A 14637-nucleotide genomic window follows, 5' to 3' on the forward strand; every position below is an offset into this window, starting at 1 on the left:
AATCTCTTTTTTTTATTATATTAATTATTTTTATTAACATATAATGTATTATTTGCCCCAGGGGTCTCATAGCAATCTCTTGAAAGGGTCTAACAGAGCTCTGTTTTCTATCCTTGCTCCAACAGTATAAACTTGATTTTCATTAGTTTTAGGAAAACAATCACCTAAAAATACTTCATGTTCTTTTAGGTAATAGCTAATCCAAATCCCAGACACTGGGATTCAGTAGGAAAGAAGAATTCTCCTGTCATGTTCTCATGGCCTGATAGTCTAGTGGTGAAGACAAGTTAATAAGCAAACCAGTGAATAAGCAATTTTTGGATAGTGGTAATGCCCTGGGGTAATGAGGGTACCATGTGGAGAAAAGTGTCAGACAGCAGTTACAGGTTGTCCAAGGTACCTGGCACTTTGGGGGATCTGGAGAAAGTTCCTCGTGGCCAGAGTGTAAAAGGCATAGAGAGAGTACAGAGAGATGAGGAGGAGGAGGTAGGCAAGGACCAGATCATGAGGACTCCCAAGGAGATTTTGAAATGTTTTAAGCAGGGGAATGACATGGTCTGATTTATGTGTCTAAAATATCATGCTGGGGGTGGGGGGTGGACAAAAAAAGACCAAGCTGGCTGTGTGTGTAGAATAGATTGAGGGGCAAAGAAAGATTCAAGAGACCGTCTTTATGCAGCCCGGTCAAGAAATGATCCTGGCTGGGATTTGGGTGGGGGCAGAAGAGTTCAAAAGAATTGGAGTATTCAAGAGATAGACTAAAACTTAAAATCAGTGAGATTTGATGCTCAGACTTCATTATTTGCTAAATATTTACCAGCACCTACCACCATGTGCTAGGCATTGGTGATCGGAATAAAATGTTATACAAAACAGATCCCCAGACCAACCGATCTTGGCTTTAACTAGGATAGGGGTTGGGATAGGGAAGAACATGAGCAAAGGTTCTGTGGAAGGGATAAGGAGAGGGAAGATAGGCAGTGCCACAGGCTTTGAGTGGTAAATGACATGGGTAGGGAGAGAGAGAGATGGGGCAGACAGGTGAATTTTTTCTGGTACATTGAGATGCTGCTGGTATCCGGGAGCTGAATCCCAGAAGTTGTTGGCCATGAGGTACAGATTTAGGAATCATAGAGAAGTCATAGGAGTCAGCAGAGGGGACAAGATGACTGGAGAGGGTGTAGAAAAGGCAATGAACAATATAGATTCTGAGAAAGGAGGTTTTGAGGACCAGTACCTCTGGTTTCTGTTCTTCAAGGATCTCTCTGACTTTGTGTGTTTTTATTCCCACCTTTCTTTTGAGTAGAAGCAAATGTCCCTTTTTGTTCTGCATTGCTCAGGGAGTGGTTTCGGTGGACAGAGAACTGAAGCTATGTCTGAGGGCAGGGGGAGGCTGAGCAAAGCCACCGCACCTCACAGAGGCAGCAGTCCTCCTTCTCTGCCCTGGTCAAGCCACTCTGGGACAATCCCATTTTAAGAGGTGCATCAGTGTGTCAGAGCAGTGGTGGGAGGTGGTGGGGATCCAGTAATAGCCTTCGGACATTGCATGCTTCTTTCCTGCAGGTGCTTAAATGAGTAGTTTCTATGCATGAAGTTAGTGAACCTCCTGACAGCCTGGTAAGGGAGCTACTCTTATTATCCCCATTTATGGGTTGGGAAAGGGAGGTTTGGGAAGGTTACAGAAGGCCTACGGTCCTATAGTGATGAGGCGGCAGAGCCAGAGTCCCCACTTCTGCCGGCCCTTGGGTGTGGAATGCTCTTGAGGCCCGGCCATGTCAGGAACCAGGGAGGATGGTGATGCTCCCTGCCAACAGAAACAAAGTCCTTAGGAGGTCTGAGAGCATTCACATTGTGAGAGGGTTCTGAGCATCATGGGACAGATCAGTAGCAAAAGTTCTGGGAGGAGGTTTCTGTGTGGGGCAGGTTAGGGTGTTGGGGGGAAGGGGGGAGGGATGTTTTCTAACTGGGCTCAGTTAGAAACCATCACTTGAACTTTTGAACCCTGGAGTACTGCTGGATATTTAAGCAGAATCGAGGCCATCCATAGGAGACACAATGGGGGGATTCCATTATTGGGGTAAGAGATGGAATTACATGTTGTATAGGTTGCCTCCAACCTTTGTGATAAGATTTTGTATGTTTGGAAAACTCAGAGTGCTCTGAGGTTGGAATTTGAGCATAATTCCATACAGTTGAGATTTTTCTTAATAGGTGAATTAGGGAGAATAATTATTTTAAAGTAAAATATATTGTCACAGATCATCTAGGAGTTCATTTGTTTGGATACCCACCTGACTTTTTGTTTTTAGATTTTATTTATTTATTTGAGAGAGAGCAAGCAGGAGCAGGGCTGAGGGGAAGGGGGAGGGGCCGAAGGGGAAGCAGACTCCCTGATGAACAAGGAGCCTGATGCAGGGCTCAATCCCAAGACCCTGAAATCATAACCTGAATCAAAGTCAGACACTCACCAACTGAGCCACCCAGGCACTGTCCCCCACCCCCAACCTGTCTTTAAACAGAGGATCCTTTCTTTTGCTGGGTTTAAATTTTGAAGCCCTAGGATTTTCCTGAATTCCACTTCATCTCATTAAAAAATAAATAGCATTAAGGAGTGAAAGTCTACCAGTCTCTGAACGAAGCACTTTACACGCACTTTTTCATCTGTTCCTTACGACAATCCCTGTAGTTACGTGTTATCCTCATTTTCCAGATGAAACAAAAGCAGAGAAGTTTAAGTGGGCCGGATTGCAGTGTTGAGCTAATCATCATCATAACTGGCACCCAGAGAGAAGTTTGGATCCCCTGAGCTGATCCCCTGAGACTTCTCATAGATGTTGTGGGACCAGCGCCAAGTTTATTAGCAAAGAGTCCTGGGTGTCGATATAGAGTTTGACGTCTCAGGGTCAGGCAGATGGCAGGTTGGCCCTGGCTGTTTTTGTACTGGGGTGGTCCTCAGTCATTGTGTGGACAATATGGGAACACCGGGTCCAGCTGTGAGAAGTTGGCCAGCACAAATGGTCCAGGATCCGATAAAGAGACAGGTTCTCCCACCCTGTTCTGAACAACAGGAAGTCTCCTAAAAGATTGCTCCCAGGCCCATCACACACTGGCTGATTTTCCACCTCCTCGTCTCCAGGCTCCAGAGGCCTGTTCTGTTCACTTTCCAGGCCTTTGTTTTTCCTTCCATGATGGCAGGTGATGGCCCCAGGACCTCTCCTCCCTCTATCCCTTGTCCTCGTCCTCTTTTTCCACTTAACTAATGGTAGGTGAGAGGAGAACTCCAGAGCTTCCAGCCAGACTAGCAGGGCTTCTGCCCAGTCCCTTTTGAGGGGACTTATGTCTTGAGACCCTTGGGAAAGAACTGCACTCCCCCCCTCCCATTTTCAGTTGTTTCTTTAAAATTGGGACCTCTGGCAGATTGCCCATTTAAGGATCATTAACTTTGTAAGGTGTCCTGATTGTTTTCTGGGAAAAAATGTAAAATATGGCCAAAGTTTATTATTTAGTTGTCTACTTAATAAACATGGTCAGGAAGAAGGTTAATTTCTTTTTTTCTGACTTAATCCAAGTGTTATGTGGCCATGGTGGAAAAATTAGGAAACACCAAAGTAGAAAAAGGAGGAAATAGAATTGTGCATAATACAGAAAATCCAGTCTTTGTAATCTTATTACCCAGAAAATAAGGATGGTTGACATTTTAGTCCGTGTTCCGAGGGTCATTGTTGATGAGAAGCTCTGCTTAAGAGTCAGGTAGACCTGGGTTACAACCTGCCTTGGGCATCTTCACTTCTGTGTATCTTGGTTTCCCCAATAATGAAATGAGAATAATAGCAGTACCCGTGAGGATTTCGGTAAGAGAACAATTGTAAGTGTCTTAGCACAATGGGGGGCATGATGATGCTTGATGAAAGTTAGTCATCATTATTAGAAATGGTAACCCTGCCGGGCTGTGCTAGAGAAGCGCTGGGTGTAGACATCTGTGTCAGCGATCAGCTGCGGGCACTGAGTTCATCACTCCACCACTGAGTTGTGTCTGCTGCTTTCCATGACGGGCCTGGGATCTTTCAGGTAACCAGGTGGTGAGGAAAGTTAAGACTAGGGACACACTGCTGCTTCCTGGCCCAGTCTCCACTAGGGCTAAATGGTCCAAAGGACAGAGTTAGTCACGCTAGACGAGGCCCTCCCGATGGAGCATGTACCTGATCTCCTGTATCCAGCACTCACCTGTGTCCTTCCTGGAGGCCCGAATGTGAAGACACCAATTTGGTGTGACTCCAAATTCAAACAGAACTTATTTTCCGAAAATCAGTCCCAGAGTTATGTTGACTTCCTTACCCTCTATGATAAGTCTTATAAGTATAAGCATATAAGGGAAATATTAGTGCCCTTAGTGTTTTTTATTTGTGCCATTTTTTTTTTTTTGGATGTTGTTTAAAACATGGGTTTGCCTTTGGGCATTTAAGAAGAAATGGCAAAATGATAGACGATTCTGGAGCGTGGAACTTGGCTGGCAAATTGTCCCTCTGTGCATGATTTGTGTGTCTATAGATGCTGACTGTTTTGTTTGAGAATGTGTTCTCCTGTGCTTGCTTTCTTTAGGTAGAAGTTCAGGTTCAGTGAAATGGTCTTTGTCTTGCCAGGTCTGGGTTGTTTGGAGGGATTGGTTTTTTTCCTTATAGATTCTCGCAAGCAGTGAACTGAGGCTCATTTTCAGTTCCTTTTCAGCACCTGGTAAATAGGAGACATGCTTCCCTAGCTTTCCTGATGATCATTGCTGCACAATTTTAATGGAAAGCGAACTTGGTGCCCAGAAAGCAATTTCAGGAGAGAACACTTTTCCATGCCGTTAGAACTCTTGTGGCTTTGGAGGTGAATGATTTCTAGGCAGAACTTGAGCAAAGGCATTGGAAAAGATGTTTAAGGGGCTCTGGGTTTGGAGGAGAGATCCTGGGAAGACCTGGTTTATCCTGTGCGTTTACACCAGATGCCCAGAGAAGCCATGAGGAGTTAGCTGGGGTCCATACCCGCGCACTATCTTCCCACATAAGTGAGCTTGGTGTTTTTTTATTTTTATGTGTGTATGTATGTCTGTCTGTTTTTGAGAGGAGGAGTGGCTGAGGGGGAGAGAGAATCTTAAACAGGCTTCAGGCCCAATGCAGAGCCTGATGCAGGGCTCAGTCTTGGACCCTGAGATCATGACCTGAGCCAAAATCAAGTTGGGGGTATAACTGACTGAGCCACCCAAGTGCCCCTAAGCTTGTTTTTTAAAGGTCAAATTAGTTTAACTATTTAAAAATTAGTTTTTAACTATTTAAATGAACTCCCATTTCTCAATATCAATGGCCTTCAGGAAAGCTATTCCTATGAGTCATGTCAGTATTTTTGTTGATACTTGTCTGTGTGTGTGTGTGTCTCTGTGTGTGTGTGTATGTTTATGTAATGATTTCTGGGCTGTGGAGAGATTTCCTGGAACTTACGAGCCCTTTCTAGGACTGCCCCAAACTAGCCGCTGGTATTCCTGAGGGGGTTCTCACCCGGCCTAAGCCGCATTATTCTTCCTGCACTGACATGGTTTGGACCAGGTGCTAAGATCCTTTCTCCCCCTACAAGTGTTTGGGTGAAGGAGAAGAAGGAAAGGAATTGAAACAACATTTGGATGAAGTGGGTACAGTTGTTGAATTTTTAAAAGGCCACTAGAGCTTTGCGGTATTTGTTACTAGGTTTCCTTTTATTAATTTTGTTGCTTTGGTACCTCAGCAGAGGCGCTGCCAGACCCAAGTTTCATACCAGGTGTTTCCTTCTGCCTTCACATTGCCTGAGGCAGATTGAGTGTGTTAATGTTTTATAAGTCAGACTTTCCAACTCCTTAATCACTGCAAAGTTGTTGGCTGACTTCCCTGCAGTCTTTAGATTCGCTGTTCATTATCGAGGGTCCTCACTTTGCAGGATCGGATTTGGGTGTGGTTGTGTTAGAAACCGGCATCATTGTGGTTGGAATATCCTGAAATAAATGATATATGGAAAAAAATGTTGTTGCATATGTCCTTGCTTGGCTCGTTTGAGTGCCTGCCTGTCACACACTCATTTAAATTTGACTTTTAAGTAGGGCGCTTTGGAAAATTGAGCGAAGCCAACTCTCAGTGACTTTTTTCCCCCCCTCCGAGCATTTCTTTCCCTCTAATAATGTTGCATATTTTACTTTGTCTAGGCTTTTCGAGAAAGACATGTCTGACAAGATGTCTAGTTTCCTACATATTGGAGACATTTGTTCTCTGTACGCGGAAGGATCGACAAATGGATTTATTAGCACCTTGGGGTAAGAGCTCCTGATTTCTTGTGTGGCAGGATTTCTTTAAGACCTCTTAATGCCGGCTTAAAAATGAATTTTCCTAAGATAAGAATGTTACCATTTGATGAGGCTTTTCCAGGGGCAGTTGAAATCATGATACCAAATCTCATGTTAGCCAAGTTTACCTCTGAGACAAAAATACTGTTTTCTTGGAAGTCCTGGAAGAGTAAAATCTCATTAATTAGGACCCTTGTAATTCAGAATTTATTATAATTTCCTATTCCTTATATAAGGGGGGAGAGTACAAAGTCTATGGGATAAAATTTTAGGATTATTCTTTATAGACCCCAAAGAAGTGCTTTTTAACTTTCATAAAAGCTCTTATTTTCATATGCTGACTTGTTTGTCATTTAAGGAAAGACCAGAACTTCTCAGATGCTTATCTCTCTTCTTTGAAGCAGAACCTTGCCGATTTTAAATTGCAATGTGCATTTGAAAGTTACATGTTACACAAAGTTCTGTAAATCAGATTTTTGTTCTTTTGTGCTGTCTTCAATTTTTACCCAACTTTTAAGAGAGTAAGTACATTCCACAATGTCTTTATTTGATTATCTTCTCCCTTCTCCTTCTCTCATTGTCCAGAAGAGGAAAGGAGAAGTTCATGAAATAGCCCCAAACACAGAAAAAAGCAGAATGGAGAATCAAGATGGTTAACTCCAGAAGGTGTACTGAATGGTCTAGATTGTCTTTGTGTAGAAAGGAGGAGTTAGGCCCCAGGGTGGAATTGTTGAATTTGGCAGGAGCTGATCTCAAATTGGGGAGAGGAAAGCCAACAGCTTCCCTAAGAACCTAATTCTTAGAGCAGCCAGAGCCTTTCTTTTAATCAAAGCTATTATTTAAAGCATGCTTGGTCTCTGGTATTTGTGCAGAATGAGTACTCTCGGGCTCTCATTCAGGTCACTCCAGCTGCAAGGAGCAAATTATTTCACATATAGAAGTATAGCTTAATTAAATTTCATTGCATAAAGATTTTGTTTTCAAAAGTCATCTGATAAAAAGCAGTCATCCGTGACTCTGATCCCTAAATCCAGTGACTGTTTTTCAGTCTTTATCTTTTTTTTTTTTTTTAAACCTGTCTACACTAAAGACCCACTCTTCATAATTTATCTTCCGTGGGTTTTGGCAAAGAGGCCCTTTGCTGCCCGTGCCTCTCTAATTGTCCCTTTTTTTTTCTTCTTGGCTGATTCCTTCTTTTTCCCTTCCCTCCTGTTGGAATCCTCCATCCTCTTGCTTTTCAGCAGGTAAAGCAATGGTAATAAACAGCAGAGGTCGCCACTTCTGTGAATCCTGCGGATGTGTACAACACTGTGCTAAGGACTGTCCACACATAATGCCTTGAATTCCCAAACACATCTGCATAGCAAGTACCATCATTTTTGCTCTTCATGAAGGCAAAGCCTCTGAGCTTCAGAGAGGTGAGGTCACCTGCCCCAGATTCCACAGCTGTGGGTACTCCAGATACCAGGACCAGTGCTCGTAACAGCTGCCCTTGGCAGGGTCGACTTTCCATTCCCCACCTTTTCTGACCATCCATCTGTGGCAGAATTGGCTCACCAGCCTCCTCAGTGCCCACAGCTCTTGCCTGGCTGCCTTGTGAAACCTCAACCCCACCTTATGCCTCATCTTTTCTCTGGGGTCCTGATTTCTTGTCATAGTGCCATTAACCCTGCAGTGCTTACATCCAGTCTATAGCTAAGCCCACTTGTGGCAGCCCCTGAAATCTTTCATGCTGCCTTGCTTTTCGTCCTCTTCCGTAGCATCCATTCTTAGAATCCCTATCAGGTACAAAATCTATGCTTTATAAGAGTTTTCCTCAAGTATTATAACAAATTATTATTATTTTTATTTTATTATTTTTTAAATTTCTTTTCAGCGTAACAGTATTCATTGTTTTTGCACCACATCCAGTGCTCCATGCAATCCGTGCCCTAATACCCACCACCTGGCTCCCCCAACCTCCCACCCCCGCCTCTTCAAAACCCTCAGGTTGTTTTTCAGAGTCCATAGTCTCTCATGGTTCAACTCCCCTTCCAATTTCCCTCAACTCCCTTCTCCTCTCCATTTCCCCATGTCTTCCATGTTATTTGTTATGCTCCACAAATAAGTGAAACCATATGATAATTGACTTTCTCTGCTTGACTTATTTCACTCAGGTATTATAACAAATTATTATTGTTATTTTTTTAAACAAATTATTGATAAGGTCCCCACCCCTGCCCCCACATTTTCCTTAATGTGCAGATGGTCAATTTTGAATTTTGGGCTCTAATACTTACTTCAGAGGAATATTCCCTTGGTTCAAAATGGACTTGGAAACTAAAGTTTAGCTTCTTTTTCCTTTTAATATTTTTGACATTTCTGGAGCACCCATTGTGAATGACAGCGAGTGACCACCCTATTTTTGTGGAACTTGGCATCTAGCTCCCTAGCCACATTCCGTTTATATAGATGGCGGTTACCTCCCCAGTGGTTTTATTGACTCCTCGAGTTTCAGAGCTTGAGCCGGACCTTGGAGAGCCCGTGTGCATGCACATGTGTATCAGAGGTGTGCTTCTGAATCACCCGAGAAACATGTTAAAAATCAAAGTTCTCAGACCCCATCCTGGAACACAGCTTGGAGAGGCCTGGGGATGAGGGGGACCTGGTATCAGGAAGTCTGAGGAACATCACCTAACTTGAGACTCCTTGAGACCAACTCTATAATTTTACAGATACAGGAACCGAGACCAGGAGGGATGAAATGACGAAATCGTTGTCAAGCTGCTCGTAGGTGGCAACGTGCCATCTACAATTCATTTGTCTTTTGGGGTAGGCTGGGGCCCTTTCTCTTACCCCTCCACCTTGAGAACTTGCTAAGTACTTAACCCAGCACTGTATTGGATTCCAAGGCACTCCCCCACTTCACATACTATGATAGCTCTGGTGGCATTACTATATTTACACTCACAAGGGCTTCAAATGGGAGTTTTCTGTATGCACATTCTGTTCTTGACTTTTTGCATAAAAACTCGAGCCATTGACCACATTCTTCCTCTTCTTGAGGGAGAGAGATCTTGTGTCTTATACCCAAAGGCAGCAAGGTGCTGGTGGGTTACTCTCACCACTTTGATTCACACCAAACACCAACATATAACTGAGCACCTAGCCTGGGCAGGAAAATGTACCAGCGGTGGGCATCTTTTGGGCCACAAAGCAGGCAGCTCTGTGCCCCTTGGAAGCTCTTAGCTTACTGCACCATTTGTGCTTCTCCAGTGAAGTGAGGAAGACAGAGGAGAGGCAGGGAATGCTGGCTCAGAGGGAGCGCCTTCATGGAGAAGATGGGGGCTCTGAATCAGTCTGGAAAGACAGGCCAGACTTTAGGAGGTGAAACAGAATTTTGGAGGAAGGGGTGATAAGAGTAAGGGCAAACTATTTAATGGTGCCTTGCCTTTGGAATAAAGAGCAACACAGACTAATGGAAGAAACCCTGGAAAACTGAAGTGTATGAGCTGGCAGCAAGTTCTGTGGTCACTTGGCAAATGACCAATACCAGTTTTAGGAACTTGGAGAAGTCATTTAAACTTCTCAGCCTCAATTTCCTCATCTGTTCAAAAAAAAATACATTATTTTAAATCTGTTCTAAAAGAATTGTACATGTCAGTTTGGTCAGTCTGAACTTCTAAATACTGGGTCTGTATATAAATTGGGCCTGGTCATTTATTTATAACTTTTTATACTTTCCCTACCTCCATGTCGATTTCCAGTAGTTCCATATGATTCTCTCTGCCAGCAGCTTCTCAGATGGCTTCAGGCACTGTTAGTTCCCGGCTGTATTTTGTTCTTTCTCTTAGAGCCCCTAGGTTATATTCTCTTTTTTAGTTTGCTTTTGTGGCTCTCGAACTAGCCTTGAGCTCCCTCGGAGCAGGGCCTGGTTCATATTCATCCTCACGTCACTCTGCCTGGCACCGAAGGGACCCCTCAGCTACCATAAGCTGAATGCCCTCACCCCTTGCTACACCTCCCGACTTCAGCATTTTTGCATGTTTTGCTCAAATCCATCATGGATGTGGTTAAGGGAAAAGAGCCACAGAAAACGGTAGGTTAATGTGTGCATTGCAGGAGCAGAACCTGGGCTTTTGGATTAGGTATATCTCCCTGTATGGGAAGCCTCTAGTGTAAACGGCCTCCTAGCAGGGGAACATGGCCATCCAAGTTTTGTATAGGAACAGCACTGGATATTCAATTTTTGCATCATGCTTAGGTTTTGTTTTCTCAGACTTGGCTTGATAGAGCATTTTTCTTTGTCTTCACAGTCTGGTTGACGATCGTTGTGTTGTCCAGCCAGAAGCTGGGGACCTTAATAATCCACCCAAGAAATTCAGAGGTAAGTTGATGTCCTTCTTGGAGTGGGTACCTCCCTCATTTGGAAATTCATCAAGTGTATTGCTGTGTATGTGTGTGTGTATGCACGTGCACACGTGCTCACACACATGTGTGTTTAATAAGCAATTGTAGGTTTATTTACTTACATTTTTTTACAGTATGATTTCAAGTCCAAACTTTGTGACCTTTTGAAAATGTGTAAATAAGCTCAACGTCAAGATTGGAATGGGCTTTCATTAGAGCCTTCATTTGGATATTACATACATGTTGATCAGTGCAAATTCAGCCTAAACCCTTACATTTGTGCACCTCTGTCCCTAAACAAACAGGACTTCTGGATCTCATCACAAGGAATGTGTTACTGCAGCCAATCTCACTGTGCCTTTGGGGGCTCTGGTATTCTTAGATGCTTCCACCTGGAAGGAGAAGATGTCTGTTATTGCACTTAGTTTTTGTTAAAAGACCTAGGCAGGACACCCTTCCTACCAGTAGCTTCCCACTACTGGTTTTCTTTCTAGGCCTCTTACATTTGGTATCTTCCTCTGAAGGTAGCTTAGTTTATTCCAGAAGGTGCTTAAAATGTAGTTGGGATGTTAAGAGGATAAATGTTTTGTTTTTCTTCTTAGCTTTTGTGGTTTGTAGTTCTCAACTCCAGCTGCATAGTAGAATTATCTGAGGGAGATTAAAAATTAAACAGGTACTCAGGGCCCCACTCCAGACCAATCAAATGAATCTCTCGAGGTTGGGACCTGGGCACTGGCATTTTTTTTAAGCTTCCCAAGTGATTTTTTTTTAAAAATATTGAGGTGGGGTTGAGAACCCATTGAGTTAGGGTTTGACTCATGGCCTCAGTCCCAGAGGGCTCACACCTTGCCATTTTTCGGTTACCTCATTTGAGTGATAAGTTCTTATTGTTAATTGATGTAGAAACCGTTTGACTTTTTTGATAAAAGCTAAAGGAATTAGAATAAAATAGAAGGCAGACATTCAGATGGAGAGAAGCCATTTAGAAGATGTTTGGTGTTGGACTGCATCCAGTTGGCATGAGACTATCAAGAGAATATTTTCACCTGGGAGGTGGTGAGGGGGACTGTCGAAAAAGAAAATTGTTGCCATAAGCCCTGTGTGACAGGATCCTGAGCAGCTGTGGCCCCTGAAGCCTTTTCTTTCCAATCCTTCCTTCATGGCTTTTTCCAAAACAGAATCCCAAATGCAGCAGAAATAAAAGATTTGATCTAATAACTTTAATCCAGGCAGTGACTTACAGAATTAATTCTCTCTGCTGAATAATAAAATATGCCTCAGTTTATCTTCTAACAGGGCCAAGATCAGTAGACTCTGTGCCAGGTGCTGTGCTAAGCGTTCTGCTTACATTTTTAGTGCATGGGTTCCTATGTCTGCCTTGGGAGGGGATTGAGGTCCTCAAAGTCTGTGGTTAAGTGTCTTGCCTGAGGTCACACAGCTGGTGATGGATGGAGTAGGAGCTGTAGGTCTCCACTTTGGCTGAAATCACCTGGGGGACTTGGAAAAAATACTGATGTTGAAGTTCCACCCTCAAGGATGGTCATTTAATTTAGGATTGATGGTTTCCTTTCTTCTTATTCTTATTCTAAAAGCTTCCCAGGTGATTCTCCTGTATAGCCAAGGTCAAGCACCCCTGCAAATAGAGCCTGGCCTGTCAGCTCCTGGCTTTATTACTTAGGGGTGAGCTGGGTGGGATGTGGCTTTTGCAGCTGGAGCCAAGTAGAAGGTACTCATTGCTTGGGTCCAGTGTGAGCACTTACCCCATTCTGCGCATAGGCCTGCTAGTTGAGAAAGGAACCTGGGAAAGGTGTTCATGCCCTGTACAAAGTGAACTAGTGGCTATTTGAATATGGGTTTAGAATGTTAAAATAAATGGGGCAATAGCCAGGGGAAGTCAGAAGACGTACATGTTTTCCTGGTACTAGGGTCAAAGTGCCTGGTGCTTCGATAGATATCTGATGGCCAATTGAAGGGACTGTTTTCAGATAAAAGTGACAGTCTGATAGAAGCTGATTGGAAAGAACCAAACTTTGTTTATGGCCCGGGTTCTACAGGTGGTCACATGACTGTGTCCTGATCTGTGTTGACTGCTTGTCCTCATAAATAACGGTTTCTAGGTTGTGAGGTGCTTTGCACTTGTGGAAAAATCTGGTTCCAAACAAACTCTGCTGCAGGCTTTGCAAATGTAGGTCAGGACTGCCTGGGTTCCTTGTGCCGCACCCGAGGCTCTCGGCTGGCAGGTGAGGGGCCCAGGCAGAGGGCAGCAAAGATCTCTCCCTTGGAATCCAGGCAGCGAGGTTTTAAACACTTTCCTAAGCAGCCCTTCAGTTCTAGTGTAGCATTCCTTGAAAAAAAAAATATTTTTTAACGTGAAGAAACTGATTTCTCTTTTGGAAGAGATTACTGCCTTTCCAAATACAAGTGATTTTGAAGTTGAAGTGATTTTGATGTTTAGAAATTGTGCATAGGGCAGTTGGACAATTTGGAGGAATTTCTAGTCCATTTCCTTGTCGTGCCATTACACCCTGGAGTTTAACAAACACATATGGAAAAGTGAGATGCTGGCAAGCGGCCGGCTAGGATGATGGAGTCTTTATCTGAGCAATCAGCAGAGCTACATTTAGTCATTTGGGTTTGTTGTTGCTTCCATTGTTTCCTTGCCAACTTATTTCCTATATTGAGAACCATCATAACCTGTTCTTAAGTAAATGGAAACCAAAGGCCTATTTATGTAATGCTCCCTGTGACTTCTGACTTGGTGTTTTTCATTTTGTGAGCTCCTCTTGAAACCTGCCACTCTCGTGGTTAATAGCATAGGCCCTGGGACTGGGCTTTCTGGGTTCAAATCCAAGTTCTTAGCTGTGTGACCCTGGACAAATTGCTTAACCTCTGTGAAGCTTGGTTTTCTCATCTGTAAAATGGGAAATGATGTTAGTCGTTACCTCATAAGGTTTCTGGGAAGATGAAATGTGTGTTTCAAATTCAGTACTGAGGAAGCCTGGCCTTTGGTTCAGGACTCAGTAAGCCTTAGTCGTGTCTTTTCATTGCCAGTACTTAGCACAGAGGCTCGTACTCCTAAAAGGTGGCAGAAGGGAATCCTGGACGAAGCCTTTAGTGATATGAGAGTATTCTCATTTTTGTGTTTAATGCTTTTGTGGGTAGGGGTGTGCATAGAGACCCAAAGGCCTAGATTTGAGTCCCGGCGTTCCCATGTATAGGCTAAGTGGCCTTGATAGATTAATTTTTCTGAGCTTGCTTCCTCACCCATAAAATGGGGGGAAATAATTTCTTCCTTGTAAATACCTTATTTGTAAAGGTAATAGAATTGAAGATAATATGGCTAAAGAGCCAAATAGAGGACGTAGTTGGTACACAAGACCTGGTCAGTGACTGGTAGCTGTTATTTTCCCCAGTAGATGCAAAAGAGTAAAAACCTTGAACACACTTGCTTCTTTCTGATGGGTCAAAGTCCATTGCCAAGTGAATTGGGTTTTTTTGGTGATTCCCTTGAATGTATATTCTGCCCTGGACTTCATCTATAGGAAGGAGAGATTGGGTGAACATCTGGTTCACTTAAGCCAAGTCTCCTTCATTGTCCCCATGAATTTTGGACAGTGGCCCCTGTACTCTAGGTGATGACAAGAGCAACGATGTAGTCTAACTCAGTCGCTTTAGTCCTTTAGCTAATGTGGTACCATTTGGAAGCATTGGTGTCCATGGCAGGTAAGACACAATCTCTCTTCTCCCTGATTTGTGCTGGCTTTGCCCATAATCTTAAAAGAAGGAAGACAGACAGATTGAAACCGGCTATAGAAACTTTGTGGTTACGGAATTCCTTCTTTAGATGATGTTTTCCTCTTCCATCCCCACCCGTCCCTTCCCCTTACTAAATATAACAGCAT

General features: G+C 43.5%; 1 protein-coding gene across 3 annotated transcripts in view; it reads left to right on the plus strand.

Moving 5' to 3' along the window:
* The window catches only part of ITPR1 (inositol 1,4,5-trisphosphate receptor type 1), a 327538-nt gene that overhangs the window by 15958 nt on the left and 296943 nt on the right, over nt 1-14637 (plus strand). For all 3 annotated transcript variants that reach the window (XM_032867448.1, XM_032867446.1, XM_032867447.1), the window contains exons 3-4: nt 6209-6316; nt 10642-10712. In XM_032867448.1, coding sequence (XP_032723339.1) covers nt 6225-6316; nt 10642-10712 — 163 coding nt within the window. In that variant the 5' untranslated portion in view covers nt 6209-6224. The remainder of the gene's footprint in view (nt 1-6208; nt 6317-10641; nt 10713-14637) is intronic.

The sequence above is a fragment of the Lontra canadensis genome, unplaced genomic scaffold (genome assembly GCF_010015895.1).
Source record: "Lontra canadensis isolate GAN:19392208 unplaced genomic scaffold, GSC_riverotter_1.0 scaffold34, whole genome shotgun sequence".
NCBI classification, from domain to species: Eukaryota; Metazoa; Chordata; class Mammalia; order Carnivora; family Mustelidae; genus Lontra; species Lontra canadensis.